At 42.2% G+C, this 20,944-nt stretch overlaps 1 protein-coding gene across 2 annotated transcripts in view; it reads right to left on the bottom strand.

The window, feature by feature from the left end:
* Nucleotides 1-19,037, bottom strand: part of LOC111156218 (solute carrier family 39 member 8) — an 84,660-nt gene extending 65,623 nt beyond the window's left edge. The window contains exon 1 of one of the 2 annotated variants that reach the window (XM_022516962.1): nucleotides 18,758-19,037. In XM_022516962.1, coding sequence (XP_022372670.1) covers nucleotides 18,758-18,976 — 219 coding nt within the window. In that variant the 5' untranslated portion in view covers nucleotides 18,977-19,037. The remainder of the gene's footprint in view (nucleotides 1-18,757) is intronic. The other variant, XM_022516970.1, reaches the window with a different exon arrangement.
* Nucleotides 19,038-20,944: the final 1,907 nt, after the last annotated feature.

Here is a 20,944-nt window from a genome sequence, read left to right as displayed (position 1 = left end):
TCCGGTTTTAGCAAGAATCTTGCTAAGTTATTTTACAGAGAATCCTCCATCTTTCATATCTGATCACCCTGGCCAGCCTTCAGCAAGAATCCTATTAAGTTTGCTCAACCCAAATCCCTCCCACCCACCCATGATGTTTCCCCATAGTAATTTTCCATTCACGGACCCCCACCTGCTCCATGGCTATAAATCCCCACTTGTCCATGATGTATTTGGAACTGAGCCCAGTCCTACACTGAGGTCCCTTCTCCTCTACTGCAGCAGTTCTTGAATAAAATCTGTCTTTATCACTTCAACTACTGTTGTGCTATGCTACAAGTATCATAAGCATGTAATTGTACTATGCATTGCATAAATGCTTTCCTTCATTCAACAAATATTTCTGGAATCATAAAAGTCTGGGTATAATATTAATGGGAGGAGGGGAAGGTGGGGGAAGCTGAAGGATGACAACTAAGAAGGAAATCACACAAAGGTAAGTAAGTCCTAAGATTCTCCATCAAGAAACCTAACAATTGTGGCAGAAATAAATCTCACACCCATATCCATAAAACCCAGAGAAAAAGTGTTAAATTCATGAAAGATAATGATAAAAAACTAGGAAAGTTTCTATAAAAGAGGAATGATATGCAGAGGAAATTGCCAAAAACAAGTTTGAGGTTAGACCTCCCAGAAGGTAGACAAGAGGATATTGCCACGGGGGTGACTTGGGGACCTCAGAAAAGAAACACATTTGGGAGGTTGATGGCCACTTTGGTTTTAGACATTTTAAGTAATAATGCCTGTGGGATACCAGATGAAAATGGCGAGGGAGTTTTTTCTGAGAAAAGTAGAGACCAGAGATAAGGATATGGCTGTCTTCTGTGAGGAGATAAGAGATGAGTGGGAGGGGAGGAGATCATCAGGAGACAGAGCACAGAAAGCAGAGAAAAGCTTTAGGAACATATAACTTCATTTGGGCAAAAGCAGCAAAAAGAGCCAGAGAACAAGAAAGCGCAATATAAGCACCAAACAGAAGAAGTCATCTAGGCCAGTAAAATGTAGTGAATGCTTGTTGGTTTTGCCTGCCTGAGATCCTCATCATCCAGTAACAGACCACCTTCATGCCACAGGAGCTTCCTTCCACGTGATGTACTTGGGGCTGACCAGGGAACATGTCCGTTGTCTGGTAGAGCTACTGAAAAAAATCTTTTTGGACTAGGATTGCTATGCGTCTGGGATTTCCTCAGGCCATTTTTCTAGCATGTGAAAGAAGGTGAACTAATGCACAGAGACAGGTTTCCAACACCATTGTTAATCCCCTAGATATACCTGTGCCTGAAGCTAGACTCTTCACCTACCTGAGACAATGAATGGCCTTTGTGACTTAAGCTAATTCATACGAAGAAGTTTTTTAACCTACAAATGGAAGAGTCCTGATTGATACATAAAGTAATCATTCAAAAGACATTTTCAAAGCTAGGAAATGAATGCTACATCCAGAACCTACAGGGAAAACAAAAAGATAAGCTTTTCCACTCTTTAAATCTTCTCCAGTCTTCTTATTCTCAACACATAGACCATTTTCTCTAGTCAAATGGAACAGATTAAATAATACAGAACACTCTGACCACCTGATCCCACACCCATTGTGCCAAAGCCTTCACACCACACCAGAAGTGAAATATCATCCCATTCAAAAGTCACCCCAAAGATGGTTTCAGATTCTGTTTTTCCATGAATTGTGCTTCTGCGGAAGCTGAGCAATTCACGAACCCAATAAGGACACTGCTAGGTATGATTGTGCTCTCTCTTACAAGGGTCAATGTAGGAAAAGAGAGCACCTTGTAATGCACTTAGACTCAGGGACACTCAAAATTAGAATGAAACATCTAGTCCAGTCTTTTATTTAGGACATCAAGTAACTGAGCCACACAAAATTTAAATTTCATTACCAGGCCCCAGAGAAGCCAGGAGTAAAACTGGAATTAAGAATCCAAATCTGGGTGTACCTGGGTGGCTCAGTGGGTTAAAGCCTCTGCATTCGGCTCCGGTCATGATCTCAGGGTCCTGGGATCGAGCCCCACATCCAGATCTCTGCTCAGCAGGGAGCCTGCTTCCTCCCACTCTCTCTGCCTGCCTCTTTGCCAACTTGTGATCTCTCTCTCTCTCTGTCAAATAAATAAATAAAATATTTTTTTTTTAAAGAATCCAAATCCGAAAGAGCCCTGTCTAACCCTTCTCTTTTAGTGACTCTTCTACCTTGCCTTGCTCTGCACACCTGTTGTTTTATAGCAAGAACTCTAGCTACCTTCTGGAACTTGCCGTGTATGGAGCCAAGATGAAAGCCAAACAACTCATCCTTCCCCAGACCCCAAGTGAATGACTCATCTGCTGTTCTTTGAACGGGTAAGAGTTTGAATAAGAATCCAACAAAAATCTTCATCGGTGCTACTCTCATCAAAACCAGTCCTGCTCCTCCCTCACTGCCATTCCCGTATTCATTCACCAAGCACACGTCGATGACCTCTTCTCTGGGCCAGGTGTTCTGAAAGGTGCTGAGAATAAGACATGGCTCCATCTTCAGTAAGCTCACCATTCAGAAGACAAAACATCTACATACAAGTTTATAGCTATAAAACAACGTAAGAAGGAGAATAGTAAAGATATGTGCAAGCTATTGTGAGGGAAGAGGTCTGGGAAGGCTTCTGGAAGAACAAGATACATGTGCTGAGTCCAAAATATTCGTTCAGTGCTTCTGCTGGCTAGAGAGATAAGACAGGAACCACAAAAACTTACATTAAGCAGAAATCAGTAATGCAAGTAAGTATGTGATCAGTTGACAAATGAATTTTGTAGACAATAGTTATTATAGGAGTACTGAGAAGCACAGAAAAGCTATATTCCTCTAATCCCCACATCAATTACGGAAGTAGATTTAAGGAGAAATCTGGGATGAAGAAATCAATATCTTAGAAAAGTAAGTTGTCCAAGATGAAATAACTTATAACTGTTAACAAAAGAATTCAGACCAATGTCTTTTTTGTGTGTTTTCTGACTTCTAAGCCCATACTCTTGCTGCTATACCCTTACGTTTTGTTGATTGAACATGGATAAGAACACAGATAATAAAAGGACCACTTAGACCAGGGTGAGGAGTATATTTGTTGCCCCTAAAGTGACTTGAGTGATAGAGTTAAATTACTCTTACATCATATTTAGTATTATACTGAAAGACAGAGCTTGAAAACACTCAAACATTAGCCAGGTTTTCTCACCGTGCTGAGAATTAAGAAGGATATGCATGATGGTTTTGATTCTTTGCCCTTCAAAGACCCCTCCTGCCCATCACCCAAACAGGAACGCTGGGCACAATGACCACACCAGCACAGCAGACAGCCCGGAATCTGGCACAGTCCTCTCTAGCACTGATGCCTGGCCACTGACACCGCCATGAAGTTCTCCTGCAACAGGATGGTCAAACCTAGAGTACCTCTACGTGTGCCATTTTGAATGCTTCACTTCCCCGTCACTGTTTTAGAGTCAGTGTTTTTGTAGCTCAGGCGGAGAAGTCAACAGCTACCATCCTACCATCCTACCCGAGCTACCATCATATAACCACACTGGACTATGACACCAGTATGACTGACATAGGTTGTCAGAACATATGACGAGGAGGAAAAGGTGAAGATCCAAAATAAGTATGTAATGGGAAAGAACCCTCTAGAATCCTAGAGATCATATTTACCCCAGTATTCACGAACCCTAATACTAATAATATAATATTGTGTGCCTGGCACGCAGTAGGGCTCAGTAAATACTTGTTGAATGAATGAATGCCTAAATGCATGAATGAACTCCTCACTCATCTTTATGGTATTTTTAAAAGCCAATTGCAAAAACATTTCAAGTTCACAGTAGTAACCTAAATAAAATTACAAGAAAGTAAGCAAGTGCAGAAAGTGACATATACATAAGAGTGTTTCATATATGGCAACTAGCCAAGGTTCCCAGAAGAACAACTCAAATACTTAAATGTTTAAAGAGGAATTTGAGTTTAACAATGGGGGGAGGTACATTTCTGACCCTGAAGCAAGTGAACAGTCCCATGCACCTATCCTTTCTGGGGTGACTGCACAAGGTCACAAGCAGTGGCAGCACAGAACCACACTGGCACCAGGAGTGTTTGAAGTAACAGTGACTGAGAACACCACTTCCAGATTTGTTACTGATGCAATAATGGAACGACTAAACCTTAGTCACAAGGAACGTGAGTACATGCCACTTCTGAACCTCCATGATATTGCTCAATGCAAAAATGCATTGAGTCACACTTACCAACATTCTCTTGAACTTTTCCCTCTTACTTTCCTTACCAAAGTTTTCTCAATTTTATCAAGATAAGACAGACTTCTCGAAGGTTTGAGCAAAAAACATTCCAGATAAGTGATCTCTAGTTTTAAGAAATGTCTAATCAAGTAATTCCCGACTCTCTTTTCCTGATTCTTTTTTTTTTTTTTTTTTTCATTTTTCCCTCAAGTTTTTCTTATGCTTCTTACTTATGCCACTAGAGTGCTCAGGAAGTCCCACCCGGAATACACACAGACACACAAAGATGCAAGCACACACATGCACATACGTGCACATGTTCACATTCACTCTCCAAACTATTCCTTAAGAGGAGACAAAAAGGGCCTTTCCTATATATGCTATTTGAAGAAAGACACCTTGTTTTATGAAACACCATTCAGGGAAATAAGAGTATCATGAAACAATATGCATAGAGTGACATCATTGCTATGAATAAGGTTAGAGAAAACCTGGAGATGTATGCTTCAAAATCTTAACAGTGTTTACCTTGGGGTCACGAAATTATGGGTGATTTTTATTTTTTCTTTTCTGTTTCTCGATATTTGCCAAAGTTTTAGACAATATATATGTATTCCTATCTCAATTAGAAAAATAAAGTTAAATCATGAGAAGTTTCTTAAAATCTCTTCTTCTAGGTTCCTCCAAACACAATTAAGACAAGTTGGAATTTTTTCTTCTTTTTCTACTAAAGCAAAAGGAATTTTAGAATCTGTGATACACTTTTTATTTTTTTTATTTTTTTTTTTTTTGTGATACACTTTTTAAAAGAGGTTTACAAAGTTTTCTGATTTTACCATAGCTATTGACATATTTCTCAATCCTGTCCCATCCACATTCAGTTTCTTAAGGCCCTCTTACCCCTAAGAGCCTGGCATGGTATCAAAGCACAGACACTCAGTCTGGACTCTTAACTTTCTGACCCTGACCTGTCTCCAGATGACAGAAGCTACCCCAGTTTCCATCACCTGTAGGATGACTTCTTGTATTTGCTGCCAGGCTCAAAAGGTCTTTGAGCCTTCCTGCTCACCAAGGGCCTCCACTCAGTCCCTCCAGGATTGAGGAGTAGAAGGTATAACTGTTCTCCAGGCAGGGCTGGGGCAAATGCCACCAGGGGTGAGCTCATCCTTCAAAGTCATCTCACCACTGCATACAAGGAATGACCTTATCCATCACAGCCCCAATTTTATGACAGTCCTTTAGCACAGTGGTTCTCAAAGTATGCTCCAGGGAGCCCTAGGGGTTACCAAAACCCTTCCAGAGAACATATAAGGTTAAACCTACTTTTATAATATTACTAAAACTGCATTTTCCTTTTTCACTTTCATTCTTTTATGAGTGAACAATGGACATTCCGGAGGCTGTGTGATATACGTCACAACAGATTGAATGCTGCAGCATATATGAGGACACAGCTGTCTTCTACTAAGCCCCGATATTAAAGAGATTTGCAAAAATGTAAAACAACACCATTCTTCTCATTAATTTTTTTATCTTGATAAAAACAGTTGTGTTTTCATCAAAAATGTTAACATGGTATGGACTTATTGTTATTTTTAATATGTTAAATATTTAAAATTTTCCTCAACATTAAATTTTATAATGGTAAATATCAATAGATATCAACCACATTTACTAAAGGTCTTTGATGTTCTCAATAATTATTAAGAGTACAAAGGGGCACAAACTTTTGTCTGCACGTAAGAATGACACAGAGGTTCCTATACACCACTTAACTGACAAGTTGGGAGCTTCTGGTAGATCTCACCTAATGTATCTTTCACCCTGTTCATCCTATATTCCCATAAGATGGTTTCTGCAGATGTTTATTGTCACTCTTCTACTCAAACTGGCTCCCCACACAAAAACAAGAAACTTCTCTTCTGCCAAGAGTCTAAAATCCCAACACTGAAGAACTTCAATTATCTATCTCCAATCTTCCTTTGTCCCTCTACCAACCTGAAAAGCATATCTGAACTCTCTATTCTAATAAAAAGTTTTAGTAAGTCTTATAATATACTTTCACTGTGACCTTGTAGGCCCTGCACCCCCCACTTAGAACACTGATGTTATCTCCTCTTGAAGAACCCAACTCCTATCTGTGCTAACATTTGGCCCTCACCTCCTCTGCCTAATAGGGCTATGCTCACCAGACTACTACGCCCATGGTGTTTTGGGAATTCACTGTGTACCTCCTTGTATTATCATCTGTTCATGAAATGGGTATCTCTTTAATAAGATCACATGAAGATCTAGAAAGGATGGATGTGTTCCTTTTCTATCTTTCTCAACCCCTACTGAGGCTTGGGACATGTAAGATGCTCAACTTATCATAATCATTAATTTGCCAGATTAAGGAAAGGAAGGGTGCATGAAAAAGTAATTAGAAACTGGCACACAGTACCTGAATATAATTCTGAGAAAGACAACCGGATAACCTGAGAGTCATTGACCAGTCATTTACCTCTGAAAAGCCAAATTTTCAAGACACAAGTTTCTCTACTCATGCCAGGAAACTTTCCCAGAACGAGCCTGGTGTTGCCTTGATACTACAGGTAAGCTATACTGTCACCAACATTTCCAACTTGCCCTAGAAATTGTAACTACAAGCTATGGAGAAAATCCATGGCTAAATGAGAAAAAAAAAAAATCTGACAAAATTCACAAATTAGAAGAGATAAAAACTATTATATCCTTCTACTTCGATAATACACAGGTTTTAGTTTAACATACTATTTCCTTTATACTATTTTAAAAATTTTCAACAAATGAAGGAATTGCTGGTTTACCTTGAATTAAGTGAGACATCTAGGTTGATTTAAAGTTATGTCGGTGAGTCAGTATAAAATTTAGTGATAAAAGGTGGAAGTTTTCATTCATTCAACAAATATTTCCTGAACACCTACTAAATGCCAGATACTATGCTAGTTACAGAAATACAAGAAGTGATTGAAATGCACCCAGCCCCTAAGCAACTAAGATGTTTGAGACTGTCGCAGGGTTTGGATAGAAATATAGGTAACTACAGGTTGGGCTGGTAAGGGCTAGGGTAGGATCCCTTAATGTGAAAAAAGGTTAATTAAGCCACCCTAAATGTATGGGATTGTCAGAGGCCTCCAGGAGAAAACAATATCTAAGCTGAGATGGAAAGGGGCAAGGAGAAATCGGGTTGGAGAAACAGGGGGGTAGGAATATTACTGCAGTGCCTTAAATATCAGGAAAGGTGCTTATATTTGATTCTAAGAGTAAGGAGAAGCGATTTGAGGATGGTGCGATTATCAGATGTGCGTATGAGATATTAAGTCTGGCAGCAATGGGGAGCACAGGGAGGGCATGGGGCAAGACTGACAGCAGCAGCAGACCTGTGGCAGGCATTTACTGAGCACCTACTGCATGCCACACACATGACGGAGTGACGAGATGCAGTAACTCACCTAATCTCCACAACAGTCCCGTCAAGTAGGTAAAATTACTCCATGAGACAAGAGAGAACCCTGGAGTTTAGACAGACTGAGACAGAAATATGTGGACGTTACAGTGACAGGACTTAGGTGCAATTATGATAAGGGGGGGAGGGGTGTCAAGAACGACATCCAGTTTTCAGTTTCATCAACCAAGCAAGCACAAGGTGATGAGGATCCCTGAGACTGGCAAAACAGGATTACCTGGAGGTTGTGAAGGAGAAAGGTTAGAGTTGATGAGCTCGGTCTGGAACAAGTTTAGACCTGCTGAGTTGGGGAGGAGAGGGAGTTGCACATCAGTGGGCAATGGGGGTGGCCAGGCTAAATCTCCAGAGAGAAATCTGAACCCTCTCCTTAGCATCTACACACAAGTGACTACTGCAGCCAGAGGGATAGACAGGAGGTTGTGCAGAGACAGTGTGCAAAATCAAAGGGAACAGGACTTGAGACAGTACCCTGAGGAACATCAATAGTTAAAGGCCGAGCAAAGGACACTGAAACTGAAAAGAAGCAGAGAGGTAAGAAAATCAAAGCACACTTAGTTTCCAGCAAGGAAAGGGTGGGTGTTTCCAGTAGGATGTGCACCACGCCACCAACACTAATAGAGAGAGGTAAGGCCTGAGAAGCGCCCACTGTATTTAGCAATAAGAAGGTTCTGGGTAATGTCCTCCAGGATTAATTTCATGAAAGCTCCGGGGACAGAGCCCGACCACAATGTGCTGTGGAGGGACAGAAAGGTGCGGAAATGGAATGGAACTTCAAATATTTCCACAATCCAGTTATGTACAGAAAACAAGGCACAAGGACCATGATACATTCAGGGGGATTCACAGCATAGGGGCCCCACGAACACAGCATCTGCCCCAAACCATGAGAAGAAATGGGCATTCAAACTTGGAATATCTGTTTTCCCAGTCCAGTCTGGACCCTTGGTGACTTCTGCCATATGACTTACTTGTGTCTCAGTTTCTGGGGAAACAGATTGGTCTTCATTCTCTCACAGTACTGTTTTGAGTATCAAATGCCAATAATCAGGAAATAACACTGTAAGGTTGAAAAATGGCTGTGAAGGAACTAACATCAGGTTTTAGAGCTAACCCTGCCTACTGCAGAGACAACTTCAGCAGGGGGAACAAAAATGGTAACTTTTTTCTTGTTTTACTGAGACAAGGGTCGTATCAGCAGAGAACACCTTCCTACTTCAAACAATTATGCAGGTCCCCGTGGCTTCAAGAAGCTCTCTCCCATCAGTTCTATCCTGACATCCAGGCACATGGATGACAGGAGGCGACACGTGGGTTTTCGGAAAATCAACCGGCCCCTTCTGGGATGATAACCCTCAGCCCAAGAAACGAAAGTGGAAAGAGCATAGGTTCTCAAGTCCGGTCACCCTGCAATGGAATGCTCACTCTGCCACCTTGGAGGGATGACTCCGAGTGAGGTTTGGTTTTTTTTCTTTTTAGATTTTATTTATTTATTTGACAGACAGAGATCACAAGTAGGCAGAGAGGCAGGCAGAGAGAGAGGAGGAAGCAGGCTCCCTGCAGAGCAGAAAGCCCGAAGTGGGGCTTGATCCCAAGACCCTGAGATCATGACCTGAGCCAAAGGCACAGGCTTAACCCACTGAGCCACCCAGGTGCCCCCCCGAGTGAGGTATTTAACCTAGCTAAGACTGGCCTTCCTGTAAGATTAGGAGGGTTAACGGGATGAGGTATAAGAAGCACTGAGCACACTGCCTGGAACAAGATAAGTCCTCTGAAAACATTAGCCTCATTCCCCTTACGACAGAAACTGCTTCCTTTCCTAGGGTGAAGGTCCTACTCAGAATATTTCCTGAACTGAAAAAAAGAGGGAGGGTGCCTGGGTGGCCCAGTTGGTTAAGCACTCAACTCCTGATTTCAGCTCAGGTCATGATCTCAGGGTCATGAGATCGAGCCCCGCACATAAGATTCTCTCTCTCCCGCTCCCTTTGCCCCTCTCCCTCCTCTCTCCCTCTCTCTAAAATAACTAACTAACTAATTAATTAATTAATTAAAAATAGAGTACTTCCTTGACTGGCATTCATCTCAAAATTAGGAACAGAGCCAATGTCTAGCTTTTCTCATTACGGTGTGTAGGTGAAATAAGCAAAGAATATCCCTCAATTCTGAGGTTCCTGATCCTGAAGAGAATTGGATCACGATTTGATACACAAACTCAATCAGCTGGTAGCATCAATAGCATGCATTCCTCAACAAAAGAAACTGTGTTTTCTTACACATGTATATAAAGCAGGATCGATCTGTGACCCAATTCAGAATTAGCCTACGATTCTACTGTTCCCTTTCACCTGAAGTCTGGGCTACGTGTCATCTCTCACTTATTCCAGTGAGACCAAAGCAGCCCCTGTTCTCTTACCTGCTTTCAACAAACAAGGCCGGCTAGATGTGAAGGGCCCTGGATTCTGCCAGCTTGTAAAACTCATACAGAGATCCTAAAGTAAATCTAAACTTCAAACCACAATTACATGAATTTCTGGAAAGAGAACATAGACTCCCAACCATTCACATTTCAGTAGTGATGTAAATTTTGGACAACAGTAATAAAATACAGCTAACTCCTAAATGTAGCCTCAGAAGTAATCTGGAGGAGAGGAAATGTCCATAGTCTGAAATACCCAATAGCATCTCATTAGCCTATACACCTAAGGTTTACATTTTTAGGAATTTATCAGGAGTGTTTGATCAAAGGGAAGGAGAAGCAAAAGGTAAAAGACTCTTGAGGTGAGAGTTGTCATGGAAACTAACACTGAAACCAACGCTAGACTGACATATTTCTCATTGAACTTTTCATTTCATTAATCCTCGCTGTCTTTTTAGAGCAGTGCTTTCCTCTGTAAGTTGACTGACCCTGGGGTACTCAGGCCTCCAATAAAAGATAATTTAGTTAAAAACAGTATAGCTATACCAAGTAACATAGTATTATAATAACTATGCATTGAGCACATATTTAAGCCAGGCAATACGTGTTTTACATGTACTGTCTTACATGTTATTTAATATTTGAAGTAATATAGGCAATGACAAAAATCTTTGCGTTATTACACATAACGCAGTAAATATACAAGTGTCTGAAATACAGTGATTGCTCAGTAAATGTTATTATTGTTCTTATTTTTTAGTTCAAACAACCAACTATGAGTAAGGATCATTTTTTCAGTTCACAGATATAAAAACTAAGGACTAAGGAAGTTAAGTGACTTGCCCGTGATTCCCCAGCTAATAAGTGACAGAATTAGAGTTTCAGCCCAGGTCTGTTTGATTCCAGAGGCCAAATTGTTAACCATTATGTTGTATTCTCTACTATAGTTTGAGATCTAAGGAGCTCACCAAATAAATCAATGATAACTCTGGATTATTTTTAAGCTGGGTTCGTGGAACTAAAGCCTTACAGGCCTTATCAATGCACACCTGTTTTTGTTCTCTAGCCATTCAGTTCATAATAAAAAAAAAAGTCAAGGTATTAGATATTTGGACTTGGAAGGCATAATACTACTTTTCAGGTTAACACCTTTGATCTAGATTCACAGATTTTTGTTTTTGCTCTCCGTAAACTCCAGGCCAAGAAAAACAACAGAGGATCTTTGGAAGGAGACAGAAACCAGTTGAAAAAAGGCTCTATTCTAGAGATTTTCTGTGCTCCCAAATCCCATCATCACAAAGGTAATTCAATGATAGTTTCATTTCTTTATAAAATAAATCTCAAGACCTGGCAAACCCATTTGGCTCCTGAAACAGACAACTGGGAATAGTTTGAGAATAAATTAATTAGTTTCAATTACAAGCAGGAACCTACTGTTATCTGGAGTTGGGGATGGGAAAACTCTGAAAACTACAGTTTCTTAGGTAGTCTCAAGTTCAGTAACATTCTTTTTTTTTTTTAAATAATAAATTGCATGGTAAATGATCCTAATATTAATTGTTTGCATCTAGCAATATGGACACTCCTTTGAGGAAATGCCACTCTGAATATAAGTAACTCGCAGACCCTTATTACCAACCACATTAAGCTGCCTTCATAAAGGGGTTGCTTTTCTTTTCCCTGAGGAATATCAATCCCTCTCAACTTCAGGCCTCATTTTCCATTCCTATTTATAGTCCTATTTTTCTCCCCAACCACTACTATCACCAAAAGAAACAGGTAACATAGGGGATTCAATGTACATTAAATTTAAAGGGGAAAATAAAGACTCTTAAACTACAGTCACAGTTGAAACGCAATGGGGTTTTTGTTTTGTTTTTGCTAAATTTTATTTATTTATTTGAAAGAGAGAGAGAGAGAGCAGGACACAGGGGTGAGTCAGAGGGTGAAGCAGACTCCCTGCTGAGCAGGGAGCCTGATGCGGGACTTGATGCCAGGTCTCCAGGCTCATGACCTGGCTGAAAGCAGTTGTTCTACCAACTGAGCCACTCAGGTGCCCAAAGCAATGGGTTTTTATGATGGAGAAATGAAGTCCTAGCATCTCCCGGGATGGGTCACTTCAGGAAACAGGAATATGGCATGACTCCTGGAAAGCATAAAGCCTGCAAACCTCCCACCCAGCTACTCTACTCTGACCATCCCTCATGAGGAATAAAGATCTACCCCCACCAAGGAAAAAAGTTTTTACCTCTGCCCTCTCCCGTTCATGTGTGTGAGAGCTCAAGCTCCCTCGCAGAGCAGACTTGTGTGGTCAGAGTTAGGAATTCCACTCACCTACTCTTCCTTCATTGCTTCCTTCTAAACCAGCAGCACAGGCTCTCAGCAGTATTCATATGATGGTGAATCACAGCCAGCCAAATGCTCTCTCTCACCGTCTTTGCCCCAGTGACTACTTAACTATGCAGTTTTGCCTTGTGCACCTTTCACGAGTTTCTGTCTTATTTCGATTCGAAGCTCTCTGAGGAAAGGGACACATTATCACCACTGTGGTTTCTACACTCTTGGCACAAGTCCCTTCATGTGACTAAGCTATGGATAAGCTGATTGTGATCAGTGATGAGTAACTTCTATGCATAGTTCAAAATCTGAAGTAATAGTTGCCCAGGCTAGAGAGAATATGATTTTCAAGACTATAATCAAAACATCCACAACAGCGTAGTATTTAGGACTGCCTGAGGTTCTACCGCTTACTGTGTGACACTGTTTAAGTTACTTAACCATTCTGTACCACATGTTTCTTCTGTGTAAAATGAAGATAATAATGGTGCCATTATCATAGAATTGCTGTGAGGATGAAATAATACAAATAAATCAGTTAAAAGATATGGCACAGGGGCACCTGGGTGGCTCAGTGGGTTAAGCCTCTACCTTCGGCTCAGGTTATGATCTCAGCGTCCTGGGATCGAGCACCGCATCAGGCTCTCTGCTCAGTGGGGAGCCTGCTTCCCTCTCTCTCTGCCTGCCTCTCTGCCTACTTGTGATCTCTCGGTCAAATAAACAAATAAAATCTTTAAAAAAAAAAAAAAAGGTATGGCACACAGTGAAAGACCAGTAAATTCCTATATATAATTATTTATGATATGTACAAAAGGGTGCATATAACTCTTAGGGTAGTTATATATGGAAAGAATAAAGAGCATTTTCCCATACAGATCCCAATCATACCAGACAAGGAGGCAAGCTAAGCTCTTGACATCACAGTCATAGTCAAATGAATTACAAGTGTCCTTCACTTGCCCAGAACCTCTTGGAAACAATGATCTAACTATACACCCTCAACTTAAATGAGAGGGATATAATAGGTGAGAACAGATACATTGTCTTGAAGGTAAAGCAACCAGAGACCTAAATGCAGCCTCACTCTCTGTCTTGCCCTTCTGTCTCACCCTTCATTTCTCACCTGAACAAGCAGGCTAGAAGGCATTACTGGAAGACCTACCCCCCACCATTTCTCAGAACATGAAGGTCAAAAGAAAAAAAAGAAGAAGAAGAACAGATGTTCTTTCTCTCCTCTGTCCATGTCAACAGTTCCCTCAGCCTCCCTCATCTAACCCACCATTACCCCCACCCCAAGTAAAAGTAAAAATAAAAAGCCAAGAGTTATCTCACTGCCTCTCCCTTTGGCATCATTAGGCTGGAAGCTAATAAAGGAAAAGATTTAACAAGAGTCAAAGACACTATAGGCAAAAAAATGAAGCAGAAGATATTTACTGGGGGAAGGGAGTTTTGCCTGCTTTTCTGCAAGAGATAGAGCCTTTATGGTACCTTCTGACTGTCTCCAGGCTCCAACAATCATGACATCAGCAAACAACAGCAGTCTCCTCCCTGGCTCCGTCTAGACCCAACCCAACACATTCCACACTCTCACGCAGGTGAATTTTCTGAGACACATGACTGATCCCTATTCCACTTTCATTTGCAATTATCTCATTAGACATATCATGCTATTGTGCATGATTATAATTATGTGTGCATATGTCATACCTCCCTCAATAAACTGTAATGCCATGGGAGAATCCAGACTGTATTACTCTTATTAAACAATCTTCACTCATTCACTCAAACATGCAGAAAATATGTGTTATGTACCAGGCACTATACCAGCCCCTAAAGATGAGTCAGGTCATTCCCTTCAATTTTTTTAAAATCATTTGTGTTTACGTTGGTTGCAGGGGTTGGGGCGGGGGGCGGGGTGTTGGGGAGAGCCATATAAACAGAAAATTGTAATACATGAAATTATTTACATTTTATAATATTATAATTGTGCTACATAATATATTTTGATTACACAGGCACCAATTAACATAGAATCACAGAGAAGGGCTCCTACTAAACCCTTGAGCAGATCAAGAAAGGCTTTTCAGAAGAAATAAGATCTAAACTGACAGCTGAAACATCGGCAGATATACACGGAGAACCAGGAACTATGAGCAGTCCATTAAGACTACAGTAGTGGCAAAGGAGAAGGCTTGAGAAATATTCAGGAATCAGATCTTAAAAGGGCTTTAGCTACATTAAAGAATTTGACATTTATCTTGAAGGAGTTGAATTGCTTTAGTAAAAGGAGTGATATGATCAGACTTCTACTTTAAAAATGACCACTTTAATTAGAATATAGTAGTCATTCAAAGTATTTGTTGAACACATGCATAGTTAAGTGTAAGCCCCATAATAAAAAAAATACTGTAGGAATTAAAAAGGAGAGAAATCGGTGAATTGATCCTGGCTGTGATGTCCCAGAAAGGTTTTATGGAGGAATTCAGCTGTTCTTTTAAAACTGTACAATTTTGATAGGGTAATTCAAGGAAAAGGACTTTCTATTTGGAAACAGGAAAGGTACAAGGAAGATAATGAGCTAGGAAGTGGGGCTGTGCAGAAGTTTCAGATGAATTCACAGAAGAGCGAATAGTTTAGTGCTAAGTCTGCAGGGGTAGGTTGGCATCTTAGAGCAGGGATGGGTGCCTTGAATGCCAGTCTCAGGATTTGAACCTCACCAGCAAAGAGACAGCCAGCTTCTGGCTGAGTTTTGAAAGGGGAGAGGCATACCGCAAGTGTTGTATTAGGAAGATTGAGTATGAATTGGAAGAGGTTTAAAAACAAGGTCCAGGTAACAGGGTGTAGCAACATAAAAGGAAAAACAAAAGCAGGAGATGTGCTGCAAGATACATAGCAAAAATAAAAAGAAGAAGAAGAAGAGTTAAGAGAGAGAAGTAAAAGCATAGGGTTGGGTGATAGGTGAAACAAAGGTCGCCTCACATGCCAGCCTCCTACACCCACCCCCACGTCTCCAGCTCCCCTACTAACCCTCCTTGGCGGGCTGCCTTATCTAAATAGACCCATTTCCTGCAGCTTCGTGTTACCATTTGGAGGATAAGAGTCTCCTCTTTTATGAAGCTGTTTAACCAGTGTCTACACCTAAGAACTAGGAGGTGAGGGGGTTTTCTGAAAAGAAAATGAAGAGAAAAGAATATCTGGAGAAGAGAAGAACATCAGACAAACAAAAGGTAACACTGAAGCTATTCTTAAGTCCCCTAAATCAATCACCCAGGGTGTTCATTCAGTTGGGGTGCCCCTGTTTATTGCAAGAACCCCCCCCCCGAGATAGATCAGACTTACACCCAATCCTGGGGCCCCAAAGACTCAATTAGCTCAAAGAGTTCTGTCCTCTCACTGCTGGGGTCACTTCTTCTATCAGCTATTTGCACCCTCAGTAACCACAAGAAGCAGAAAGATAAAACTCAATTGTTTTGTTGCTTCCAGTTTGAACTCTGGCCACTTTCATCTCCTACAGCGACAACTTAATTTAACAGTATGTAGGGATACTGAAAAAAGATACTAGAAACCCCCTTCCAAAATTGTCTAACAAAATTCCACAGCATATTAGTCTATTACTCGAGAAAAGCTGACCTGAGAAACATCACAGCCCTCATCCAAAGGAACAATGTCATTTGTAAATAGATCGCTCAGAAAATTCAATAAATCCCTGGTTCATCAAAATAAATTCTGTTTTCCCAGCCTTATTCAAAGTCAGAAAGTCAGGCTTCTCACAATAGTCCCATGTATTAATTATTCTACTTTAAGGCAGGCAGGGAAACTGAAGTTGCATTCTTTAAGATAGAGATATTAAGGGCCAGCTAGGTGGCTCAGTTGGCTAAGCAGCTGACTCTTGGTTTCAGCTCAGATCCTATCTCGAGATGGTGAGATCAAGCCCCTTGATGGGCTCTGCGCTCACTGCTGGCTCCATATGGGATTCTTTCTCTCCCCTCTGTCCCTCCCACTCATGTGTGCTGTGCTTTTGCTTTCTCTCTCTCTCTCTCTTCAAATCATAAATAAGTCTTTAAAAAAAAAATAGAGATATTAATAGCTCTAAATTTTGTTCCAAACTGTATGGTGTCTTGCTGCAGCAGATATGAATGCCAGCAAATTAGTAGATTCTTTGTAATGGCATTTCATTTGTCACCATTTAACTGATGACTATTGTTTTCTTTAGAACTTTTTAGTTGATGTTTGTTAGGCCTGACTGCATGATAAACTTTCCTCAGCTTGCCTTTGTTTCCAAAGTAATTATGAGCTTCTTCCTCTCTCTTTTTGATGCCCACAGATGCCATAATGAAGGCAGTTAAATATGCAAACATGAGAATAAGAAACAAGGTGTCAACATACCTATAATTTACTTATTGAGGCATCCAACTTACTCATAAACCAGGGATCATATCGCTAATAAAGTTATCTGATTTTCCTAAAAAATTTAGGCATGTTTTCCAGTGTCTTTGCCAACAGATGGTTCAGGGGTCTTTTGTCACTTTATAATTCATCTACCCCTCCAGACATGATAAGGAGATAATTTAAGTGAAAACAATGTGTGGACCTCAGATATGCAGCTACAAGCGAAATCGCCACACTCCTTTGCAAGCATATGACTGACCGCCCCTACTCCTCCTAGAATACTTTAGTCAGCTATTTCCCCTAATTGAAAGGAGACTGCAACTAGACAGAAAGTACTTAGGAAGGTGTTTGCTTTATTTTCTAAAATAGCTATATACTATGGGAGCATTTCAGTCTTCCAACATAGAAGTTCTCAGACATTAAACCAAGGACAGTATCATGCCAGAATGGGAACTATACATAGTTTACTAAAGAACTTATATAATCAGACCACAAAACCCTTCCAGATCAAAGGCATGTCGCTCTCTAACTCCCCTCCCCCATTCTCCCCCCCTCCATGGCATCAGAAAGTTCTACTTCCCAATTATTGTATGTTTTAATTGAGGTAAGATATTTCTAATAAAAAGAATGCCAACCTAGCTATAGTTTTATTAGCAAAGATTTTACCTGATTAAAGTTTCCCTATCTGGCATCTAAGATTAGGTATCTAAGGATATCAAGATCCTAAATTCCTGAGTGGAGAATACATAGTATGCAGTATTTCCCAAAACATCTGAAAACACAAACACTTTTTCTAACAGAAACTAACATATCGCCCAGAAGTGGCAAACACTATGCAAAATACTGCATACTGCCATTCATCATCAGTTGTCACTGGAACAGGAGCAGAAGGAAAAAAAAAGTCAAAGCACTGAGTGAACTAAATTTTTAGAAGTGGTGAGGAGTTCTGCAAAGGATGCTAAAAGCACACTTTGCCTACCTTGCAGTTTTAAGAAATACTCAATCACAGAATATTTTATTATGGAGGTGACTAGGAATCTATAATGGCATCTTCTTCTTCTTTTTTTTTTTTTTTTTTTTTTTTTGGAAACTTACTAATAGGTATGACCTTAAAATTATCCCAGGTAGCTCATGGCTGTCCTTGTATTCTAGGCATTACCGAATGTCTAACTAATACTGTCTATACATACTGAAATATATATTTTTAATTTTGAATGAAAATTAGAATCGAACACTTGACCTGATCAATGATTAAAAACAAAGGCTCTAAGCCTAGTCCAGGCACCAACTGGGTATGTGATCTTGGTCAGGGCCTCCTTGGTTTCCTGATCTCTGTACAATGGACCCCCCAGCTCTATAAGCCTCGTGAAACCCACCCAGGAAAGACAACTGCATCGTGTCTCCTTGGCAGTTCTTACCCATCAAGCAACTGTTGATGAGGGCGGGTTGTGAGCCACTATCTTTGCAAGGAAGATTTAGGTCCGCTGTTCCAATAGAAAAGCACCTCATAAGGTGCTTCCAGCCCTCAACTACTTCATAAACTCTTCTCTAAAATTGTATAACCACAAGCGTGGGACCTCTCAGCTCATTAGGAGTAAAACTGCAACTTCTAGCTCCCTCAACACCAGCTTTATAAAAGCCCGGTGGAAGAAAAACCCAGTGTGGCGAAAACCAAGTGCCACCAATGAGTCACCGCCTCACGCTTGAAAAATGCCACGCTATTCTGCCTCCCTCACTTCTCCCAAACAAATAGTGTTCTCATACAAATGAAAGTTCACGGCCACCGAGAGCCTGGAAGGGCCGCGGGGGGGGCCCCGCCGTACCTGGTTGAAGTGCAGCGGGACGGGCTCGGCGACACCCTCCTGGGGGGCGGCTCCCAGCTGCTCCAGCAGGCGCGCGAGCTGCGCTGCAGACAGGCTCCGATTCGCGCCGAACACGCTCAGCACATCCTCGCTAAAGGCGAGCCCGGGCCCCACCGCCGTGCCTCCGACGCCCGCGGCCGCCAGCAGTAGGAGCCCGGCCACCGCCCGGCCCGGGACCATCCCGGCCGGGGCTGCCTCTCGAGGACCTGAAACGGGCTGAAGCGCACCGGGACGCTCTGGGCGCACCGGCGTCGGTGCCCGAGGGCGCGCGGATCAGGCGTGCTCCACGCGGGTCCGAGTCAGCGGTGACGAGGGCGCCCCTGGTCCTCCGCCGCCTTCGGAAGAGCAGCAGCCCGCAACCTGCGGGGCATTGAAGTGCAGGTGGAGCAGGGGTGGGGAGCGATAAGCTGAGTGGGCCCCGGGGCCTCCTGGAGAGCCTAAGATAAAGAGGACAAAGGGGGGACGAGATAAAGGCCAGCGGGCCACCCACCGGCCAGCCCTGGGAGCAGGGCCTTGCGGGAGCCCTCGGACGCCCAGCCAGGCAGGGGGCCAACTGCTCCCGAGCCAGGTTTGCAAACGTCCCAGGATTTGCATAGCGTGGTGACACAGGCTCCTCCCGGATAGAAAGCCCCAAACCAAACAATTTCTTTAGGAAGAACGAAAACCGCTCTCACTAGAGAACCCCACCTCTTCTTCCTGTCTTGGGGCTAAATTCCCTCAGAGCAAACTTAGACGGCGTGAGACAGTCCCCGCGGAGCTGCAGTAAATAGCCCCTTCGGAGTCCTGGACTTTGCGTCTCTGCGGGACCCTCCCTCTCCCAGACCTCTTCGCTGGGCTTGGCAAACCGTAGCCTGCTAATCTCTCACCTCGCCTGTCTCTGTCTCTGCGTCTCTGAGTGTGTCCACGTGAGTCTCAGTCTTTCTCTTTCTCTCTGTCTCTCTCTGTCTCTGTCTCTCCCTCAACACTATCTCTGGCAAGTCAGCTCTGAAACTCCGAGATCCGGCCCAACGCCCTTTACAGATAAGAGGCAGGCCCTGTCCCCGCCTCTCTGGCACGTGGTGACACGCACTCCCCCAGCCTGAACTCCCGCGCTCATCCGCGCTGAGGCGCAGAGCCGCTGGCGTTGGCGCATTCCTCACCCGACCGGGCTCTCCACCCTCACCCCGGGGGGGGTTACCTGAATGCCACGTTTGTGTCGGTGTCCCCAGCCTCCTTTCTGGTCTCGGTGGTCTCTTTGTTACCTTGATGAAACCAGTTTCCTGGAATAGAGTCACCCCATGCATTGTCTAAGAGATTAGCAGGAATTGCTTTTTTGTGTTACTTGGTAAACTACGAGGAAAAAAAGGAAACCAGATCTCCAGCGTGGTGGCGGGCGAACTGAGCCTGCACTGCCCAGGTCGGCCCTTCCTGACGCCGCACAGGATATCCGCAGATCAGAATGAATGTTTGTTTGTTCAAATGAGGGTTCAAGAAAAGCTGACTTAGGTGTGAGATCAACAAGCTTGTGCAAAATGAATGCGGTGTTTGGGGACAAAGGTTGTGTCTAGTGGATGTAATTGTCCCAAAATAAAGTAAATCTTGGTTCGCTGCTACATGGCTAAGGACAATAAGAATTCAAAATGTTGTTTTTGCCTTTCACTCGGCTGAGAGTGCACAGCAGATTTTAAGAGATACTAAGTGCAGATTTTTTAAACAGCAGATTTTAAGATATCCTAAGTGCAGAAAAAGGCAAGGAGATGTGGAAGGGAACTTAAATGTAAATGTGAAAAATGGAGACAAGACAGAAAATTCCAGAGGGATAAGGTTCTAGGTGGACATAACCAAAGGGCTGTCCTATGGACAATGTTTACCTGTATTCTGACTAGTAACAGGGCAAAGTCACCAAGAGGAAAGTTTCTGCAGGATATGAAGCACAAGTGCTTTGGGAGGTAGTGATTTCTCCAAGATTGCGAGTGTTTCAACCCCACAGGTGAATGATAGGATTCCTGTCTTGGAGGGAGATCAACAAAATGATCTTGATGGTGTGTCCCTTCCAATTATAAAATCTGTATATTTATTAGTAATAATTTGTGAAATTATAATGGTACATAAAGGGCAAATATCTTACCCAAGGGCCAGAAGAAAATTAATGTCGCCGTTATTTTTCCT

Source organism: Enhydra lutris, unplaced genomic scaffold (assembly GCF_002288905.1).
Source record: "Enhydra lutris kenyoni isolate GAN:26980312 unplaced genomic scaffold, ASM228890v2 scaffoldscaffold3, whole genome shotgun sequence".
NCBI lineage: Eukaryota > Metazoa > Chordata > Mammalia > Carnivora > Mustelidae > Enhydra > Enhydra lutris.
The sequence above is the reverse complement of the archived record's forward strand: the minus strand, read 5'-3'. Positions and strand labels throughout refer to the sequence as shown.